The sequence below is a fragment of the Eucalyptus grandis genome, chromosome 7, assembly GCF_016545825.1.
Source record: "Eucalyptus grandis isolate ANBG69807.140 chromosome 7, ASM1654582v1, whole genome shotgun sequence".
Lineage (NCBI taxonomy): Eukaryota > Viridiplantae > Streptophyta > Magnoliopsida > Myrtales > Myrtaceae > Eucalyptus > Eucalyptus grandis.
In genome coordinates this window covers 20,615,728-20,637,020 of record NC_052618.1, presented here as the reverse complement: position 1 = coordinate 20,637,020, position 21,293 = coordinate 20,615,728, and the positions used below count along the sequence as shown (strand labels likewise).

Sequence of the window (21,293 nt, the reverse complement as noted above, 5' to 3'; positions counted from 1 at the left end):
TTTAAGGGAAGTCAAAGCACGCCAGGCCTCTTCTTCCACGACTGCAGCTATTTCAAAAGCTGAAACCCGCGAGCCGTTTTGAAGGACATCCATTTTATTATAATCATCAACATTGTCATCATGTGAAACTGGCATTTACTTCTTTTTGCAAGCCATTCCAGCAAGTCAACTCGGTATCATACATCTATTTAATTAGGTTGTCAATTGGCACAAGTCTTCTTTATATAGACAGGGTTCTGCTAAGTTTGATTTATTATATAGACAGAGTGGTTTTGCTAAGTTTGATTTATCGTTGTACCAGAAATATATATATATATATATTTAGACCCTGCAATACCAGCCCTTGTCCCCAAGGGCCCTTGTCCAGCCTAACTTCTTATGTGCATAGCATAGGCATTTGACACGCTTTCGCCTTAGCTTAAAGCATGTAAATATGCAATTAGGAAAGCAAATAGGGGTTTAGAAGATTTAAACTCAAAACAATTACTCTATTATTATGTAAGATTTAGTGGGATTATCATCAACTATTGTAAATATTTTAACATCAATCAGATATTAACAATCTGCGAAAGATCTATACTGTATCATCTAAAGGTTGTCGCACTGGTACAACAAAATGATAAATTATTCCTGCCAAATCTCTTGTAAAATAATTCTATCGAACGTGCTCATGGCGTGGCCTTGATAGTGCGTGCTTTTCTGGACCTAAAAAAGTGACCCCCACAGGACAACCTAGGACAGGGTTCATGGATAACCCGGTGGGGGCCGGCACTGCATATCACCGGGCTCGTTAAGCACGGTACAATCCAACAAAACACCAACCAATTATCTCTATAGTTTATTCATCTGAGAGTTAAATAGACTGCGCTCCATCAGTGGATGCTCCCAAAGCAATCTTCACTCAATGACCGTGTCCAGCGATCGTCTTCCGACAATGCCCCAAGATGACCAGGCAGCGAGCCCAGCCCCAGTCGACGTAGGTGATACGAACGACCATCGGCCCTGGAAGAAGGCGGTGCGGGTCAAGACCTGGCTTGTCATCGACTTGACTGGCCGAGTCCAGCAGATCGATGCCGGGAAGCATTCGATCATGCGCCGCACGGGGCTCTCAGCCCGTGACCTCCGGATCCTCGACCCATTCCTCTCGTACCCGTCATCCATCACGGGCCGTGAGAGGGCGATTGTGATCAAGTTGGAGCACATCAAGGGGATACTCACTGCGCATGATGTCTGGTTGCTGAACTCTAGGGACCCGGCGGTGGTTCCTTTCGTGGAGGAGCTCAAGCGACGGTTCTTGAATTATCATGAAGCCAACACAGCCAAGGTTTTCAATCCTTCCTTGATTTAAAATTGATGTTTTATATTTAGTTGTTTTATTGTGTTCATTTTGGATTGAATAATGCATTTATCACGCTAAACGAAACTGTTTACAATATATAGTTGATTACATATACTTCCATAGTCAGGGCATATTTGTTCATAGTGATAATTATATTGGGGAAAATTTCAGAGCATGAAATGAGGCCATTTCCCTAAAAAAGAAAAAAACAAAGAAGAAGCTCCAAAGTAGACTTATCTGAAAGAATGATCTAAAGAGAGTTTGCCAGATTTGGGCATCAAGGTTTTGGACTTTTTCTATAGATTGCAAGACTTACATTTCTTGAGGTTGAGGCCACCGTGTTTTTTACTCTGAGTCATTTTGTCCCAGCTCACAAGGTGCATTTTTTTCTTAGCTTCAGACAATCAAGAAGAAGATGAAAAGGGAAAAGAAGGGATAAAAAGATAAAACAAAAAAGTACTCCTAGACAAAAATGTCCTCGATCATAGCTTGGAAAGTGACATGTGAGATGCACATAGAGCTTGGGCTCTTATTCAAGATCTTTAAAATAAAATTCAATTCGAACCTTTTTTTTTTCAGAAAACAATTCCACTTCAGGTTTTTATTGAAAATTTCCTAATATATGGTCTTAGAATCTATGAATTTGTCTGCTGGTATCTTACAAAATTGAATATCATCAATAGAAATATTAAATTAAAATATGTTACATAATCAGAGAATATGGACGTATCTTGTTGTTTGAAGTTACAAATTCATGTATGGGATATGTCCAATGATCTTTTCTTCTACATTAGACAAGGTAACAAATGTTTTTATAATGTTGTACTCAACCACCAACAACATGTATATGAATTTACAATAGGAACAAATTTATTTTTTTTATTTTTTTTAGTAATGATTTAATAATTACTACGTGACTCATTTTTATGGTCGTAAATGTTTCTAGAGAATGTAATTCTAATTTAATTATATTTCCATACTGTTTCTATTTAGTTTTTCTTTTATAAAAAAATATTTACAATGAGATCTCACCATTTTATATGTTTAAAAATATGATGGTTCACAAGGGAAAATCAATTATAATAAATTTTCTAAATTTAAAGAAGTCAGAATTGTACTTCACCTTTCCAATTCACTTGTGCATTAGTATGTTATAGTAGAGTGGATACATTATTAAATGATTTTACAGGAAATGATATTTCCACAACAAAAAACTCTTCTTTGACAAATTTTACACATTCTACATTTTGATTGGACTAATTGCTCTTAACAATCCATCCGTAATCTCTTTGAGCATTCATTAAAAGTTATAAAAACAAAGGTACCGTCTAACAAATTGAGCAAATAATCATACATGTGTATATATATAGACATTGACACACACACATATATATCTAATGAACCGTTTGTTTCGTAAAATAAAAAAATTGAAAAATATTATTTATAAAATGATTGCTTTTATCATTTAAAATAATTAGTTAATTATAAATTTTTTCACCATCAATAATAATTTATGTCTACATTTTTTCATGGACGATAAAAATATTTTTCGTTAATTTTTTAATTAACGATACAATAGATTATTTTTAGAAAAATAATTTTTGAATCAATTATTTTTTACGAAACTAACACTCCAGAAACTTACCATTTTATTTCTTCCACGGCAAGAAAACCTAGTCCCACTTTCCTTTTTCATTTTAAATGTCTTTCTCTTGACAGTGTGTGGTCCTCTCGATTTTTTGCACTCATTAAACAAAAATGTTTAGCTTATTTGTCTCTGACCATTTACCTCTCATTGAGCTCAAAAATAGGAAAAACATAAACATGAAAATATCTTCAAAAAATATTCTTAGATGATATAGCTGATTTTGAAAATAATTAATAATAAAAAAATAGGGGAATTCTACTTAATCCCTAATCTAATCAAACTAGAAAGTAAAATATGTTAAGAGATCTAAGTAGGTTCTTTTTAGTTTGAATTATGGCTTACTTCTTTTTTCTCTCTTTTTCTCTTTTTTTGGTAAAGAAGTATACCTTCATAACAAGAATAAGAGCCCCTCTTCTTTCTTCAGTGCGCTACTTCAGATCTTTACAGTGACCACAAATCTTTATAGGTTCTTTTTATCTTTCAACGCACATTAAACTGTTAGAACCCACGATTGGCTAGTAAGGAATGAATGACCTTGTTCATTTTCCAATTAGATTCGCCGAAACGGCAGCGGTGAGCAAACTGCGGAGGAGCTGACAAAAATCCTTGAAGGTACGCAAGATGGGGAACGCGGTCAAGTGTTGAAGGAACAACAAGACAGATTGCAGACTCTTCCTTTCGAGTTTGTTGCTTTAGAGGCATGCCTTGAAGCTGCTTGCTCCTGTTTAGACGACGAGGTACACTGTCTCTATGTTATTTCGGTTTCCATATTTAATTGCTTGGTACTTAGTGCTCATGAAACTGCTATGGATGACCTTTCGTATGCGTTTGTACCTGAAAATGCAGACAGAGGCATTAGAGAAAGAGGCTTATCCCGCTTTGGATAACCTAACTTCGGAGATCAGTAGCTTCTACCTCGAAAGGGTTCGTCAGATTAAAGGTCGTTTGGTTGCATTAACTCAACGCGTACAAAAGGTTTGAGACTCTTCTTTTCTATCTATACTAAATCTTTGTTCTTCCTCGTGCTAGAAATTCGGATTTGGCATCGAATGGTCGCATCAATTTGTGACAAGTGTCAATCCATGACAAATCTCGATAGGCTTGTAGAAATAGGTTGGTTTCTATCGAAGTACACCAACAGATTAAACCCCATGATTGGAGAGTTTGTTGGAGGTTAGGGGATTTCTAACTTTACAGAAAATCATTCGTTTAAATCTCACTAACTGCATGCAAACTACTTTTTTGAGAAGACCACTTGTATTGACTAAAGCCTTAAGTTAATTAGTTCATTGGGCTTGTAGTGTGTTTCATGGGCCTTTTGGTAGCCATTTTCCCATGCCCATGTCCAACAGTCATTAAAAAAAATGAAAAAAGAAATATACTAAAATATAATTAATTAACTAGTAACTTAGGCCATATGGTGATATGAGGACAACGTTATTCCTTTGCTAGAACCAAAAGTTTTAGAGGTGGATGCACACACGAAGTAAGTTGAGACAACACCTCATTTTGATATCATGTAGGAAAGCTCAATCCAAAAGCCAATAAGTGGAGGGAGACCACATATATATAAAAAGAGCATATAACCACATAATCAAGTGATGAAAGATATCTTAACAAACTAAGACATCAAGTTAACATTGCTTTCATTAAGTACATGTCTCAAGTGTCTACATTTCATAGCATGGGCCTTTTCCATGTATCTCTAGGTAAGGAATGAGCTCGAGCATCTTCTTGAGGATGATGGAGACATGGCGGGGATGTATTTGACCAGCAAACTGCTTCAGGAAGAAGATGACAACTCTTCTTCTTCTTTAGATACCATCGAGGAAGACGAAGATCATGAACTAAACAATGACAGGCACATACTCAATCTCTTGCTTTCTGTTAATTTCAATCCTCTTACTATTATCTTATCATCAAATTATACAGGCATCACAGTGGAGATCCTGATATCTCACCCGACGACGGCTTGACTCCTCTGCATGGCTTGCTGAATGATGAAATCGAAAGGGTGGAGAGCAACAGTTCTCACGGTGCCCCAGCCAGGCATGCCGACGTGGCAGAGTTAGAGATGCTCCTAGAGGCATACTTTGTGCAAGCTGATGGCACACTTAACAAGCTCTCTACAGTATGAATCTCATTCCTACTCTCTGATGACAAATTAAATTAAATTTCCTTATGAAAACACATACCCCAAAAGAGACACTGAACAACCTTTTTTTTTGTGAATTAATAGCTTAACTTGTTAGTCCTCTTCTTATTTTTTTCTGATCTTAAAGCTGAGGGAATACGTCGACGACACAGAGGACTACGTGAATATAATGTTGGACGACAAACAAAACAATCTTCTGCAGATGGGAGTGCTGTTAACAACTGCTATTCTGGTGATCAGCGTGTACATAGCCATTGTTGGCGTGTTGGGCATGAACATCACCATCAACCTTTGGCATCCCCCAAATAATTCGCAGGAAGACTTCCTATGGACCATTGGCGCTTGCTCCATTGGGACCATCATATTGTATGTCGGCATAGTCGCATTGTACAAATACAAAGGTGTGATATATTAAGGGCATGCAGAAATTTAAGATTACCTGCAAAATAAACTAAATGTTTAGGTAGACATCCTCCATGGATAGTCTGTTATGACTGTTGGAACTAAAACGATTTGGAACCAATTGTTTTGATATTAATTGTAGAGTGCGCAGCTTATAAAATATGCGAAAGCATTAAAATACTCAAATCAAACTAGCTGATACAATAACACACTCAAACACATTAATACAAGCATACACTCAGCTATTCTATTTTCTTCCCTTCTCGATCACGGAGGGATAACTCGCTCAAACAGAGCTACTGAAGCTGCAGTGCCTCTCCCTGAAGTTCACCGTTGCACCTGGTGACTTCCTGTTCCGAAGCTCTCACTGCTGAAGGCTTTCCCTGAAGCTCACATACGTGTGGCTTCCTTGCTGGCCTGAAGTTCTCCGCCTGCGTGTGGCGTGAGGCCCTCTCCCTGGCCTCCCTACTCTGCCTGCGGTGGCTTGAGGCTGTTAAGCCTCTCTTCGAGGCCTTTCAGCCTGCTCCTTCACCTTGAGGCCTTCTGGCCTGTTGACTTGAGGCTGCGATGCCTCTATGTGAGGCCTTTCGGCCTGCTCCTGCTCCTTCACCTTGAGGCCCTCCTTGTGAGGCCCTTTGGCCTTCTCCTTCACCTTGAGGCTTTCTGGCCTGAGTTCAAATGCTTCACGTACTTTCATATTTATAGACATCTTCCACCGCCTGGAATTCACCGCCTGATCTCCACCGCCATTGACTTCAACGTGCAAGAGCTGAAGTTGAACTTTTCTTCTTGGCTAAGGAGTCAATAATTGTGGGCTACTTTTCCTTCGCGTCCAAGTTGAAGCTTGCTTCCTGCTCTTGAAGACTCCAGCAACAAGTATAATATTAGTTTAATATGTGCCCATTCTCTTTTTAATCAGCTTGTGGCTTCTTCAAGAACTCTCTTCTTTGGCGGTTTACGAAGTGACGCTGCAGCGCACTTCCCTTTGGCTTCTTATTATTATATTAGGTGTTGTACTCCAACAATGACTACTGCAAAACTGTAATTCTGAACTTGTAGCTCATGTAATCTTGAAGCATGTGGACACAAGGTGAGATGATTCCCAGTACAATGAAGTAGAAAAGAAAAAAGGATATAAAGAGATACTACTGTATCGATTATCAAATTTGTAAAATGAGACAGATTTCGCCGGAAAACGAGGAAATTGGTTGCCAATGGGTTGAACCCACTCGCATGCCTTACATGCGTACTATCGAGGAAAAACTTGATGGAAATGTCGTAAAAGAATGAGCAGAAGCCCAAAAAGAAAAATGAAACAGTTACAAAGAAAATAATGATTTGTCTTCCCGAAACACTACATAGATAAGAAGTATCACCCCGACATCGACATCCTCGTCTTTAATTCTGCCACTGAGGCTATGTAGGTCTTCATAGATTATCAATACAATGGTGCCCAATAGCTTCCCAAATACTCACAAACGGTTTACTTAAAAAATATCAGTGCAACATTCTTCTGCAGTAAAGATCTTGATAGAGGCCATTCTTCGAAAAGGTTGCGTGACCGTAGGAGACCTAATAAATCGAAAGCTGCTACAATAATCGTTGACAGCTTTATCGAATGTGCCCCTTATGTGTTGACACATCAGCATCAGATCTTGGCATGCATTTTTCAAAACTTCTCTTGCTGGTTCACCTGAGAAACCCCACGGAAAAGATTCGAACAGAGTAGAATACATGGAAAGCCATTTTGGAGATCACCAGAAAAGAAAATGCTAGATGACCAGCAGCTCCATTTGTTACACAAGGCAGGGGTGAGAACTTATAGAATCAAGAATACAGAAGATGAAGATGAAGAATGACAGTAGATGATCTGTGAAGAAGTTTTCGATTCTGTATTTCCATTCAATTGAACAAAAGAAGATGTTCTCCATAATCATCAACCGATTACAATACCTCTCTGTATATATGCGGAAAACAGAGGACTAACAACTAGAAAAACAAACTAACTAACTTTCGCTAACAAACTTTACAGCTAAGCAAAACAGAACAGCAATCTTGAGACTTTGGTAATCCGCAGCAATCTTGAGACTCAGCAATCTTGAGACTTTGGTAATCCGTGTCTTTGACATCTGTATGATCTCCACCGTTGATGAAACTCATTATCCATGAGTTATCAATTTCTTCAACTCTTTTTGCTTCTTGACCCGCATACGGTGATCCACATCTATAATTGTCGAGGACTTCACCTCCCGTGATTGACTTCTCAATATTGCGTACTTGGCTTCGATCTTGATTCTCTAACATTCCCCCTCAAATTGGGAAGAGTAAAAGATTCGATTCCCAATTTGGTTCGGAGAGTAAGATGAGATAAGCGGGATAGAGACTTGGTAAATATATCAGCTAATTGTAGATGAGTAGAAATATACTGAATACGAATAGATCCGAAGAGACTTTCTCACGGACAAAGTGAAAGTCAACTTCAATGTGCTTGGTTCGAGCATGTAATATTGGATTGGCGGTGAGAGAAATTGCTGATTTGTTGTCACAATATATAGTAGTAGGTGGCTGAAGAGAAATCCCTATATCTCGTAGCACAAATGTGATCCGGGTGAGTTCAGCCGTGGTCGAAGCAAGTGCACGATACTCGCTTCGGTTGAAGATCTAGAAACAAGAGGGTTGCTTCTTGGCCGACCAGGATAGTAGATTGGATCCAAGAAACGTGCAAAAACCTGTTGTGGAACGTCGTGTTGTTGGACAACCAGCCCAATCCGCATCAGAGAAACCATAGAGATGTACTGAACTTTGAGAATGGAGATAGATTCCAAGATGTATAGTACCTTTGACATATCTAAGTACTCTTTTTAACTGATGGAAATCTCCAACAGTAGGCTGTTGCATCTTTTGACAGAGAAGATTAGTAGCAAATGCCGACCGATCTGGTCGAGTAATGGTTAAGTATTGAAGAGCACCAACCAAGCTTCGTATTCCATAGGATCCGTAAGTAGATTTGCGGTGTCGGCCATGGAGATTGATCGAAGAGGCGAGGTGTTGAGACTGGTTTACAGTCGGCCATATAAGCTCGTTTCAACAAGTCAATAGCATATTTAGTTTGACACAGAAAGAGAGTCTGTGAAGTTCGTTTGGCCTCAATACCCAAAAAATAGTGAAGATACCCAAGATCTTTCATATGAAACGAAGACTAAGTTTCTGAATAAGATCAGTTAAGAGATGTGGTGAACTCCCAGTCAAGATGATATCATCAACATATAGGAGCAAGAGAACTGTATGTGAATTTGTATGTAGAACAAATAACGATGGATCGGCTGTGCTGCAGAAGAAACCATTTTCGATTAAAAACTTGCTGAATTTATCAAACCAAGCTCTTGGTGCTTGTCGAAGACCATATAGAGACTTGTGGAGTAAACAGACATGGTTTGACTGATGAGGACTGATAAAGCCAGGTGGCTGTTCCATGTACACTTGTCTCGTTCAAATCTCCATGAAGAAAAGCATTCTTAACATCAAGCTGGTGTATTGGCCGTGTCTTATCATAGCAAGAGATAACACTATTCGAATTGTTGTGTGTTTCACAACTGGACTGAAAGTCTCAGTGAAGTCTAGTCCTTCTTCTTGGTGAAAGCCTTTGGCGACTAGACGAGCTTTGAGTCTGTCAAGACTGCCATTTGGTGTGAGTTTGGTCTTATAGACCCATCTGCAGCCTATTACATGCATCTGGTTAGTTCTAGGAATCAATGTCCATGTTTGATTTTCAGCAAGTGCATCCATCTCTTCTTTCATAGCCCTATACCGGGCTTGATTAGCTAAAGCTGACTTGATAGACTTTGGTTCCATAGGAACTGGATAATCAGCTAAATAAGCATACTTTGGATTTGGTTTTTGAATTCCAGACTTTAGTCGAGTTTGCATATGATGAGTATTACTTGTACCTTGAGAGAGGATGACAGAATGGAATTGGAGTTGGAGTGCCTTTCATTAGAACTTCCTTCAGCTCGTAGATCATTGTGTGAGGATAAGGAACTGGTAGTATTTTGTTCTTGAGAAATAGAACAATGTTGAGGCACACATCTATAAATTGTCCTTCTCATTGTCTCATCTTGCATATTCCTTGAGGAAATGATCTCGAGATTGCTGTCGTGACAAGGATGATAGGTACAGCAATCATGGAAATCGGGATGGATCGGTGTGTGGCCGATGATGAGTGGATCTAGTAGCTGGTGACTCGGTGCTTGATGACTCAAGGAAATGTAGGCCTTCACTCCATAGTTTGTATAAGTTTGTATAATGTCCATATTCATTGATCGCTTCTTTGTAAAAGGATAGGAATACTCATCAAAGACAACGTGCCTACTTGATGTATACACGATTATTAGTTGGGACCAAACATCGATACCCTTTGTGCTGAGTGCTATAACCCAAGAAGATACGGGGAAGAGATCGAGGATCAAGTTTATGACTTGCATATGGTCTTAAGCAAGGATAGCATGCACAGCCAAATACTCTTAAATGATCATACCTTGGCTGTTTATGATGAAGTTTGCTATAGGGTGTGTTCATCTAACTTTGGTGTGGGAAGAATGTTGATGATGTAATTAGCCGTCACAAATGCATCCACCCAAAATCTCGGTGGAACTTTTGAGTGATAGAGCATAGCTAATCCAAGTTCAACGATGTGTCGATGCTTTCTTTCGGAGACTCCATTACGTTCAGGTGTGAGGACATGATATGAACTGTCTTATTCCATGATGACTCAGAAATTTTTGAAATCTAAAGCTTACGAACTCTCCACCTCCATCACTCGGAAGATTTTAATCGATGATTATACTTTGTCGTTCAACTAGCTTCTGAAATTGAACAAATATATCATAAAACTCAGATTTCAACTTCATGGGATATAGCCAAATGATCGAGAAAATTGTCAACAAAAATCACATAATATCTAAACTTTTGAAAGGAACAGACTGGTGATGGTCCCCATATGTCACAATGAATTCTTTCTAATGGGGAACTTGATACGAGAATCCGAAAAGGAAATGATAGAGCTGAACTTTTGGCTATTTGACAGCTGCACCAAACAACTTGAGATGAAGAAGCAAATTGTATAAGCTTCGTTTTTGTAGATGCTTAACTACTTGAGCATTTGTATGAGCCAAACGCTGATGCCATATGTCTTCACCGACTGTCTTTTGTCGCTTGAGTAAAGAAGGCTTCTGGTTTGTGGATTAGCTTGATAAAGACCCCTAATTTTCCTTCCGAGCTTCACGGTTGTGTTGGTATTGTTGTCCTTTACATAAACACCAGTTTTGTCAAAAATAAAAGAACAAGGGAAGTCATCTCGTGAGTTTAGATACCTTGAAAGGAGGTTCTTCTTTATCTCTGGGACAATTAGAACATCGTTAAGAGGTAATGTATTGTTCTTTGTTTTGAGCCGGTGTTGCCAATGTGAGTTACTGGGTAAACATGATCCATTGCCTATCATAACGGTATCATGTCCTTGATATTTAGAAAAAGTATGGAGCATACCGGGATCAGCACTAATGTGAGCCGTAGCTCCAGTCGGGATACCACTCACTTACCTGTTGAGTCTTCAATATGCATTGCTGTCAAGGCTGCTGGAATATCTTACGTTTGATAAGAATTGTCAAACCGATACCAAAGAAATGAAGAGCATCATGTCCGGACTTTTTACATATTTGACACTCTAGTCGAATGCTACTTGTTTCTTTTTCATTCTGCAAATTTTACTTGAGTTTGCGAAGGATAAGTCTTGACATTTTGGTACCTCTGTGAGTAAGTAGTATAGGGCCTAAACCCTTGGTTTGTTGTAGGGATAACATTTCTCTTTGTCTAGGGTGTTGATTTCCTTGCCCTGGACTGAAGATATCTGTTCTGTAATTCTGATATCTCTCAAAACCACGACCCCTATTGTTACCAGTTCTGCCACGACCATAGCTTCGACCACCTCTGTATCCTCCTCTTTCAGATATAAATCCAGAAGCTTGAGAAAAGTAGTTTTCATTTGTGGCATCTTTAGACTGAACCTGAAACTGTCTTTGTCCAAAATACGCCAAATTCGGATTGAACTGACTCCTAGAAAAGTTTTTGAGTCTCAATTCAAACCTTTCTAATTGAGCAATAACCTCATCATACTGGGTTTTGAGGCTTTAAACAATATATGGTTGTCCAAAGTTCTCATACTCTGGACCTAAACCTTCCAATACACCAAACATCTTGGTTATATCATCCACGAGTTTGCCTATTGCATTCAACGATCACATATGGATTTATATTCCCCGAGATAATCGGCAAGGGTTTGTTCATGCTTATGACATGTTTGCGGTTTCCCCTTAATTCAAACTCTCTAGCAATTGATTTACTGTGTAAACCTTTTCGAAGAGTTTGCCATACTTCAGTGATGTTTCTAATCCAATGATTAGGCTCAAAATATTTTCATAATGACTCCAGAGATCCATGATGAAATCAACGATCTGTTCTAATCCAGTCAGTATACTCAGGATTAATAAGATCGGTTTCACAACCTTCATCCTCTGTTTGCAGCATTCGAGAGGGTGAAGGAATATCTCCATTAACAAAACCAAATAAATCTTGGCTTTTCAAAAACCTTTGGATCTGAGCTTGCCACAATAAGAAGTTGTCCTCGGCAAGTTTGATTGTGACGAAGTTTGTGATATTCACATGTATCGGAAAAGGATATTTTGGAGTTCTAATCGCCATTAATATGATTCTTTGAAGAAGATGATAACAAAGAGTGCTTATGAGCTCTAAACTGTATGTGTTTACCTTGAACCCCGAGAGGGCTTCGGTGTTCGTCTACTTCTTACGGCTTGATTCACGATCTGGTTACTTGATAGATTCTATTCGCGACGCAGTTGATCTTCCCGCTCCGATACCATGAGAACTTATAGAATCAAGAATACGAAGATGAAGATGAAGAATGACATGATGATCTGTGAAGAAGTTTTCGATTCTATTTCCATTCAATTGAACAAAAGAAGATGTTCTCCATAATCATCAACCGATTACAATACCTCTCTGTATATATGCGGAAAACGAGAGGACTAACAACTAGAAAAACAAACTAACTAACTTTCGCTAACAAACTTTACAGCTAAGCAAAACAGAACAGCAATCTTGAGACTTTGGTAATCCGCAGCAATCTTGAGACTCAGCAATCTTGAGACTTTGGTAATCCGTGTCTTTGACATCTGTATGATCTCCACCGTTGATGAAACTCATTATCCATGAGTTATCAATTTCTTCAACTCTTTTTGCTTCTTGACGCCTTACGGTGATCCACATCTATAATTGTCGAGGACTTCACCTCCTGTGATTGACTTCTCAATATTGCAGACTTGGCTTCTGATCTTGATTCTCTAACAAGGGGAAGATGGATGCGAGACACGAAAGCTGGGCCTAATGCCTCGGAAAGGAAGGCCTCTACTAACCAGGGCAATATATTGGAAAAGTTTCACGGTGCTAAGGTGCAAAGTTAAAACAGAGAGTTGCTACAATTTTGAAAGACCTAACAGTGCTGGTTATGGCAACATGTCCATGATGTGCTGTGCGGATTCCATGAGCTTTACAACCATTTTTTGACAAAATCCAGCAGCACTTAATCCTTATTTCCCGGTCTACCTATATATACAAGCAATGCATAACCAACTACAATTATCACACTAGAACATGATGTTTAGAAGCAAAGCAAAGCATCCTAAGTACATCACATCTCTTAGGCTTGACATTGATGAGAGCACATAATACCTAAGAAACTACATTAGAAATGCCAAATTGGATTAGAGAAAAATCAATCACTTTAGTCACATTAGTGAGAGATTCCAGCCAAATTGGTTACGTAGCTTTTATATTTAAAAAAAAAAAAAAAGTTGACGTGGCTTTTAAACGATGTTGTTTTCCATCCTCTTTAAGAAACAAAGTTGTTTTGCCATCAAATGTGGACAAACTTACAAAAACAATGCCGCGTAGCTCACACGGGGACTAAAATTGGGGTTCTTCGTCCGCATACAAATTACGATCCTCGCTTGATGCCAGTCGTAACTTGCTCACCCATCGTCGCTTGGCCGCCATCATAGTCACTTGACCAAGTGAGCAACAACGAGATCGTTCATGGCGCACGTGCTGACTTGTACAAGGTGCCCATCCTTTACAGCACAAACTAGTGCTTGGAGACGTCGTTTTTGGGCTTGGCCTACCAGGAGAAGGTGGGGAACGACTAGAACAATGGAGGCGCGATTCGGGGCTTCAAAGTGAGGAGAGGCTGATGTTGTTGCTTTAGCAAGAAGCTGAAGGGAAGAATAGGAGGCAACGACAGAGGAGGAGGAGGAGGAGGAAGAAAGAGGGTCAAAGGTGGAGAAAGAGAAGACGGGGAGTGTGAGAGAGACAAAGAGGGTGCAAATGAAGATGATGGATTGGGCTTTGCTCAGGAGGTAGCCAAAGTGGGTCATTTTGAAGGGGGAATGAGAAGGAGGAGGAGGACAAGAGCTTGAGCTTGTCAACAATGTCAGACGAACCGGAGGCGGAGTGGTGCTAGTGCTGGTGCTAGTGCTGGTGCTAGATCTAGTGCTAGTGCTAGTGTTGTTCTTCAAGGAAGAAGACAAGGAGGAAGCCCATGCCCCAACAAGTTTTGGTCACTGCTCCCGCCCTTGCTTGTCACTAGTATGCCCATTTGCTCACCTTTTACGCCCATTTGAAAGACACCAAAGGGCATTGTTTTGTTCTTTAGATGCTAACTGTACTCTTTAGCGAGGCACTTCGGCTTCAAAAATTAATAAAAAAATTGCCACATTAGATTTCCAACCAATCAGATTGGTGTTGGCATTAAAATGATTATTTTTCAAACTTTTTAACACTTTAATTAATCAAAAATAAACTTTTTGCATTAAAATAATTTTTGACACTTCTATTGTACTTAACCCCATAGTACCCATCGTTTGAACTCTAACATTAACCAGGGCTTTTGAAGGATGAGAAATGTTGTAACCACTAAATATTACCCGTGGACTGCAGAATAGACACAAGTTGCATTAAAACTGTATGGAATCTAAACTTACGAAAAACATAATGTGCCATAGCTAGAACAGAAAATATGGAGAAGATTGGAGAATACTACAGGATCCTCCTAACTTCTATCCCAAGGAGAAAAGGGAAAGTATAACAGGAAATGTTCCAGTTGGTAGTTCATCATAACATTTTTCCAGATTTGTTCATCTCGAACACGATGAGTAACTCAGGCTTTATTCGCTGGTTTACCCAACGAAAAGCCAAAGTAAGAAGTAGCCTCCATTTTGAGGGAAAAATGAACATTTAATATGTGATAATGATAGGTGTAAACTCATATGTAGTAACCATCCGATCAAAATTCTTCCTTTTACTAAGTTCACTGGTTCTTCTGATGTTTAAGACTCACATGCTGATATTGACCAAAACGATTAATGGATAGAAGATCCCTACTATGTACAGATATGACAAATAGCACCAAGTACGGTAATGTAGTACTGACTCTTGAGTCAAGGTGAATCTCAGTGCATTTGCAAGTGTATGATCCTCCTCATCAAGAGAAAATGTGGCATTCCGTTGATCTCCAAAGGATGCGTGTTCCATCAGCAGCAACTACTGTTCAAGAAAATATTATACAATGTTGAGAAAAGATATCACTAACCATGCACGGAGAGAGAGATTTTATATTTTATGGTTAGGAGATTAGCTTCGTATAAAGATTCATCTTTACAATTCAGATGAAAACACTAGTTTCCACAATGGACTCAATTACACTGACCAATTTGTTTCAGTCACTCTTCCATAAGAACTTAGCTCACAAGACCATAGTTTGTTGAAAACTTGAAATAGTTTGTTATCATAGAAGATTTGTTCCTTGATTAAGAGACGAAATGACTTTCGTTTAAGAGAAGATGTACTTCTTGATTAAAAGAAAATGTGACTCTTTGTTATGAAAATATGCGACTCTTGATCCTAAAAAGAGGTTATTGATAGTTATAAAAAAAGTTATTTTTGACATGAAAAGTGGTAATAGTTGGGGATAAGGTATCCATTCCCAAGAAATATGTTGATTGATTGTCTGTGAATAGGTATCAATTCATGTATTATTTTTAAAAATCACAATTGTTGATAAATGTTTCTTCTTCAAAACTCTCTTCTTCTCTTTTCATACACACAACTTTAACAACATATTCAAAATAAAATTCTAAGAGAGAAATTGAGTGATTGTTGAACTTGTTTCTATGCAGCTTTGGTGAATATCCTAGAGATATGTTTGTTCTAAACTCGATAGCAATAATAGTGAGGGCAAATAATATCTTAAGGATAGAGATCATCATTATGTATCAAAGTATCAATGGTCTATTGCTACTTTTCTATCTTCATTGGCAATCCAATTTCCCCAACAATCTTAGGTTATTATTATCATGGAGATGGAGACATTGGCTGCATCAAGTTCTCACAATCTTGACAAATTGCGAATTGATCTTGATGATGGAACCAATTCATTTGATGAAAGGACAATATGATTTTCTTTTATCTACATTATGTATCTTCTACATCCTGGACCCCAACTTGTCCCCCAATCCAAAAGATGATGATTATGATGAAATCAAAGCTGCAAGGAAAAGGCATGAGGATGAGGAAAGCAGGTGCCGAGGAAGGATTCTCAATGCTTTGTCAAATTGTCTATATGAAACTTTTCGATCTTGCACAAATCTCAAAGACATTTGGAATGCCTTGGAGACCATACAATATTGACAAATAGAGAATTATTCGTGCAACGATGGAGTTAAGAGTCAATCACTGAAAGTAAAAGTTCCTAGAGAGGCTTCAGGTCTTGGCTTATGTGGCCCGGCTGTGCATCTTGGCTGCTTGCAGGGCATGGTCAGCGGACGATCTATTGCTGGTGATGCGACCACTGCAGGATAATTTGGTTCTCTTCAATTCAGCCTCGGTCTAGTCGGTGGAAATTGTGGACTTCTGTTAGGAGTTAAGGACGCGGTTGATTGTGGGGTTTAAGCAAAGGATTCATCCTCATTGTCTTGTGGATAGAAAAGTGGGATTCACCTGCAAAATACGCGAAATGTTTAGCTAGGCACCCTCCACGGATAGTTTGCTACTGCAAAACTGTAATCCTGTCATTGTAGCTCGTGTAATCTTGAAGCATGTGGACACAAGGAGAGATGATTCCCAGTACAATGAAGTAGAAAAGAAAAGTGGATATAAAGAGAGACTACTGCATCGATTATTGATCATCAATTGTTTGTATCCTCGAGGAAAAACTTGGTGGAAACGTCGTAAAAGAATGAGCAGAAGCCAAAAAAAAAAAAAAAAAAACAGTGACATAGAAAAGAATGATTTGTCTTCCCAAAACACTATATAGATGAGAGGTATGACCCCGACATCGACATCCTCGTCTTTAATTCTGCCACTGAGGTTACGTAGGTCTTCATAGATGATCAATACAATGGTGCCCAATGGCTTCCCAAATACTCACAAACGGTTCACTAAAAAATATCAGTGCAACATCCTTTCTGCAGACAAGATCTTGATAGAGGTCATTCTTTAAATAGGTCACATGACCGTAGATTGAGGAGACCTAATAAATCGAAAGCTGCTACAATAATTTCACTGTTAATCTGAGTCCATGTCCTGGGAAGTAAGATCATCAGGAGGATTTTTCATTCTAAAATCTTTGACAGCATTATCAAATGTGCCCCTTATGTGTTGACACGTCAGCATCAGATCTTGGCATGTATCTTTCAGTACCTCTCTCGCTGGGTCACCTGAGAAACACCACGTAAAAGATTCAAACGGAGTATAATACATGAAAAGCCATTCTGGAGATCGCCAGAGAAGAAAATACTAGATGACCAACAGATCCATTGGTTACGCTAGGTGGGGGAAGATGGATGCAAGACACGAAAGCTGGGCCTAATGCCTGGGAAAGGAAGGCCTCTACTAACCAGGGCAATGCATTAGAAAAGTATTGCAGCGTTAAGGTGCAAAGTTAAAACAGAGAGTTGGTGCAATTTTGAATGACTTAACAGTGTTGGGTATGGCAACATGTATTTAAGATTCCATGATGTGCTGTGCAGATTCCGTGAGTGTGTCAAGCATTTTTTGACAAAATCCAGCAACACTTAATCCTTATTTTCTGGTCTACCTATCTATACAAACAATACATAACCAACTACAATGCCACACTAGAACATGATGTTTAGAAGCAAAGCAAAGCATTCCAAGTACATCACATTTTCTTAGGCTTGACATTAATGGGAGCACATAATACCTGTCGTTTGAACTCTAACATTAACCCGCGCTTCTGAAGGATGAGGAATGCTGTAACCACAAAATATTACCCGTGGACTGCAGAATAGACACAAAATACATTAAAACTATATGGAATCTTAACTTACCAAAAACAGACAAACTGTGCAAAAGCAAGAACAGAAAATATGGAGAAGATTGAAGTATACTAGAAGATCCTGCTAACTTCTATACCAAGGAGAAAAGGTAAAATATAACAGGAAATGTTCCAGTTAATAGTTTTTTTTTGGTAAAAATGTTCCAGTTAATAGTTCATCATAACATTTATCATGATTCATTACTCTCCAACAAGACAAGTAACTCAAGCTTCATTTGTGGGTTTCACTTAATGGAAAGTGAAAGTAAGAAGTCATCTTCATATTGAGGGAAAAAGGAACATTCAGTATGTGACAATGATAGGTGAAAGCTCATATGTAATAACTATCCAATTGAAATTCTTCCTTTAAGTAAGTTTACTGCTTAATAACATCCCTGCTCCTGATGATCCTACTATGTAAAGATCTGACAAATAGCACCAAGTACAGTAATGTAGTACTGACTCTTGATTCAAGGTAAATCTGAGAGCATTTGCAAGTGTATGATCCTCCTCAGCAAGAGCAAATGTGGCATTCCGTTGATCTCCAAAGGATGCGTGTTCCATCAGCAACAACTACTGTACAAGCAAGATATTCCACAATGATCGATTTGTTTCACTCACTCTTCAGTAAAAACTTTGCTCACAAAACCACACTCAACTTATCAGAAAGACACAATTCGCTGCACTTGACCCACTTGTCAATCAAAGCACTCACGTATCTCCCCTCCACACAGCTCACCTACCGCAAACCACACTCATCCCACTCACCCTCAAACTTAACTCTCACTTGTGCAATCCGCAAAATGGCAGCCCCTCTTCCAATCTTTTGATCTCGATCTCCACGACAATCGCCACCTCACTCTAGCCACAAATTTTCCCCAGTGCTTAAGAAATGTGGCTGCTTTTTCATCCATAAATGCCCACTTCTTCAACGAAAAATCAGGACACTAAGATATCAATATGGAGAGAGACAGAGAGAGAGAGACAGCTTGCTTTAGAGAGATACTGTCATGAGTTTGAATGGTGTTTTATCATTTGACACGAAGTGGGTCAGAATCTTTTGCCAAATAAAAACGAAATCTTTAATAAAAAGACAAGAAAAGTGGGTTTAAAAAAAAAAAAACGCATCATCGAATTCATTCCTAATTCAGATTCGTGACCTCACAAACAGAAGGAAGAGCAGAACGACATGAAAGGGTCGCCTTCACAAAGCAAGCCGGCGCAGTTGATTTACACAAATTTGTACCTTTTCACCGTAGTCCTATAATTCAACAACCAACATTCGAGTGCATGAACAAAGAAACAACAAGATTTCCCGCAAACGAACGGCGACTCGCCCGACAAACAGACCATCCCGAGGAGCTAAACGGCGATGCCCGAGAGGGCTGAGGAGCTAAACAGTGAGAGAGGCAACCTAGCAAGACGGACACAGAGACAGAGACAGAGGGAAAGAGAGACAGGACGAGCTCGGAAGCGACCTGAAGAGCGACGGACAACCGGCGGCGACGGGGCTGCCCGTTGAGAAGGCGGAGACCTGAAGAGACGACGGCGAGCGCGGCGCGGTTGGGGCGGAGGACGGCGGCGAGCAGGCGAGACCGTCGTGGCGGCAGCGGCGGCGAATGCGCGAGAGAGAATAGGAGGGTGAGCAGGTGACGGGAATGGGAAAAGGTTGATGATTTATGTCGGTTTTTTAATTTATTTTTATTTTTATTTTATGTTTTTCTGTTAATATTTCTTGTTATGTAAGGAGATTTTTTTTTAAGTATTATACTTTTATATATATATATATATATATATATATATATATGGATTGTAATGTGAATAGTAATCTAAATATTCTACCGTTAATTGAGTCATGAAAAATATATGAAGGAAGTTATTGCGTTTGCTCGTCTTATTTTGAGTTAAAAATTGTTTTCTTTTTCCCATCCAAATTTAAAAATGTTACCTAACTTTAAGAAAAAATCATGAAAGCTATGTGCCAATTTACAAGTAAGGTTTCAAGCATTTATGCTACAAAATGTCCAAAAATGCGTGTGCCTTAAATTCTTTAAAAAAAAAAGTATAAGTTAAACAATAATCATTAATAAATAGGAAAATTATTTTGTAGCACAATGGTTTTTGGGAATAGAAGTGAGATATATTTGAGACAATTAGGGTGATGGTAATGTTTCAATTTTTCTATTATAAATTCTAATATAAAATACCCGACTCATCCTATAGAAGTTATCGTTTTTCTATTTGGCACCCATAACCTAGATAGCACTGACACCAATACGTGACACGCGATATAACACGATACGACACGCTGACACATTATTTATAAAAAAATAGAATTCCGACACATTATGACACATTGTATATTAACAAATAATAAATTAATATTTTTATGATTATTTCAATCAAATTAATTTGATTCAAATTCATAAATAAATAATAAATCCTATAATAAATTTATACTAAAAATATTAATCCATCATTTATTAATATCCTTTATTATTTCAATATGAAAAATTCAACTCCATTTCAATAAATCCCTAAAACTTGGAAAGAAAAAAAAGTAATTCACATTCTAGACTTGCGTGCTAGACATGTCGAAAGAAAAAAACTTGAGGGTAAATTGTGTATAACAAAAAGTGAGAGTCAAAAGAGAAAAGAATAAAATATTAGGTTTTTCTTTATTCCTAATTTGTTATTTTTATTATTGATTTTTATTTTTTTCACATATATATTTTGACCCTTCAATTATTGAAAATTTTTAAAATTGACATTGCATTTTGGAATCGTGTGTCAAAAACTTGCATGTTGAAATCACTATTGAAAACTCGCATGTTAAAATTTCGATTCAAATGTCAAAAAAATTGACCAAATGTTGGATTTTCCGACACATGTTAACTAAGTGTTGAAGAGTATTCAAGAGTGTCGAAGAGTGTCGGACACGTGTCCATGTGTATAACACGACACAAAAGCTCTCAAAGAGTGTCGGTGCTTCTTAAACCCACAAAACTTTGATATTCTAATATACATATATACCTCATACTAACACATAATCGGACTCGGTCAAAACATTGAAAAGGAAAATGATAGAAATCTCTTAGCCTTCCTCAATTAGTTTTATCCTCCCACTCACTGGAAGTAGCTCTTACAGTAAGAATTAAGAACCATTCAACCAAACCTTGAAGTCCACACTATTCTATTCTTCGACATCCATGGGCTTTTGTAAAAAACAATCACAGCATCACCAATGCTCCACAGATTATAGGTACCACATTCTATAAATCTCAACCAC

General features: G+C 38.4%; 3 protein-coding genes across 3 annotated transcripts; 1 reads left to right on the top strand and 2 right to left on the bottom strand.

The window, feature by feature from the left end:
- The first annotated feature begins 865 nt into the window (after positions 1–865).
- On the top strand, positions 866–6,679 carry LOC104452948 (magnesium transporter MRS2-3). Its single transcript, XM_010067444.3, has 7 exons — positions 866–1,324; positions 3,542–3,724; positions 3,834–3,962; positions 4,697–4,848; positions 4,920–5,118; positions 5,270–5,638; positions 6,575–6,679. Exons 1-6 carry the CDS (start codon positions 905–907, stop codon positions 5,555–5,557), a joined length of 1,371 nt encoding a protein of 456 aa, XP_010065746.2. The 5' UTR covers positions 866–904; the 3' UTR covers positions 5,558–5,638; positions 6,575–6,679.
- LOC104455183 (DNA-directed RNA polymerases I and III subunit RPAC2-like) lies at positions 6,038–15,210 on the bottom strand. Its single transcript, XM_039317600.1, has 4 exons — positions 15,101–15,210; positions 14,525–14,601; positions 7,117–7,237; positions 6,038–6,212 (listed from the first exon to the last, which is right to left on the bottom strand). Exons 1-4 carry the CDS (start codon positions 15,199–15,201, stop codon positions 6,038–6,040), a joined length of 474 nt encoding a protein of 157 aa, XP_039173534.1. The 5' UTR covers positions 15,202–15,210.
- A 1,746-nt stretch (positions 15,211–16,956) lies between these two features.
- LOC104452947 (DNA-directed RNA polymerases I and III subunit RPAC2) lies at positions 16,957–19,663 on the bottom strand. Its single transcript, XM_010067443.3, has 4 exons — positions 19,483–19,663; positions 18,468–18,580; positions 17,891–17,967; positions 16,957–17,384 (listed from the first exon to the last, which is right to left on the bottom strand). The coding sequence occupies exons 2-4, from the start codon at positions 18,566–18,568 to the stop codon at positions 17,233–17,235; spliced, it is 330 nt and encodes a 109-aa protein (XP_010065745.2). The 5' UTR covers positions 18,569–18,580; positions 19,483–19,663; the 3' UTR covers positions 16,957–17,232.
- Between the last annotated feature and the right edge of the window lie 1,630 nt (positions 19,664–21,293).

Bases quoted from the DNA above. Each gene is read 5' to 3' on its own strand.
- LOC104452948 (XM_010067444.3), top strand. From the start codon at position 905: ATGACCGTGTCCAGCGATCGTCTTCCGACAATGCCCCAAGATGACCAG. The intron at 1,325-3,541 runs GTTTTCAATCCT...TTTTCCAATTAG, and splicing joins ATGAAGCCAACACAGCCAAG to ATTCGCCGAAACGGCAGCGG. The intron at 3,963-4,696 runs GTTTGAGACTCT...ATGTATCTCTAG, and splicing joins TAACTCAACGCGTACAAAAG to GTAAGGAATGAGCTCGAGCA.
- LOC104455183 (XM_039317600.1), bottom strand. From the start codon at position 15,201: ATGGAACACGCATCCTTTGGAGATCAACGGAATGCCACATTTTCTCTT. The intron at 14,602-15,100 runs GTCAGTACTACA...TCTATTCTGCAG, and splicing joins AGATTCACCTTGACTCAAGA to TCCACGGGTAATATTTAGTG. The intron at 7,238-14,524 runs GTACTATGGGGT...GGGGTTTCTCAG, and splicing joins TGTTAGAGTTCAAACGATGG to GTGAACCAGCAAGAGAAGTT.
- LOC104452947 (XM_010067443.3), bottom strand. From the start codon at position 18,568: ATGGAACACGCATCCTTTGGAGATCAACGGAATGCCACATTTGCTCTT. The intron at 17,968-18,467 runs GTCAGTACTACA...TCTATTCTGCAG, and splicing joins AGATTTACCTTGAATCAAGA to TCCACGGGTAATATTTTGTG. The intron at 17,385-17,890 runs GTATTATGTGCT...GGTGTTTCTCAG, and splicing joins TGTTAGAGTTCAAACGACAG to GTGACCCAGCGAGAGAGGTA.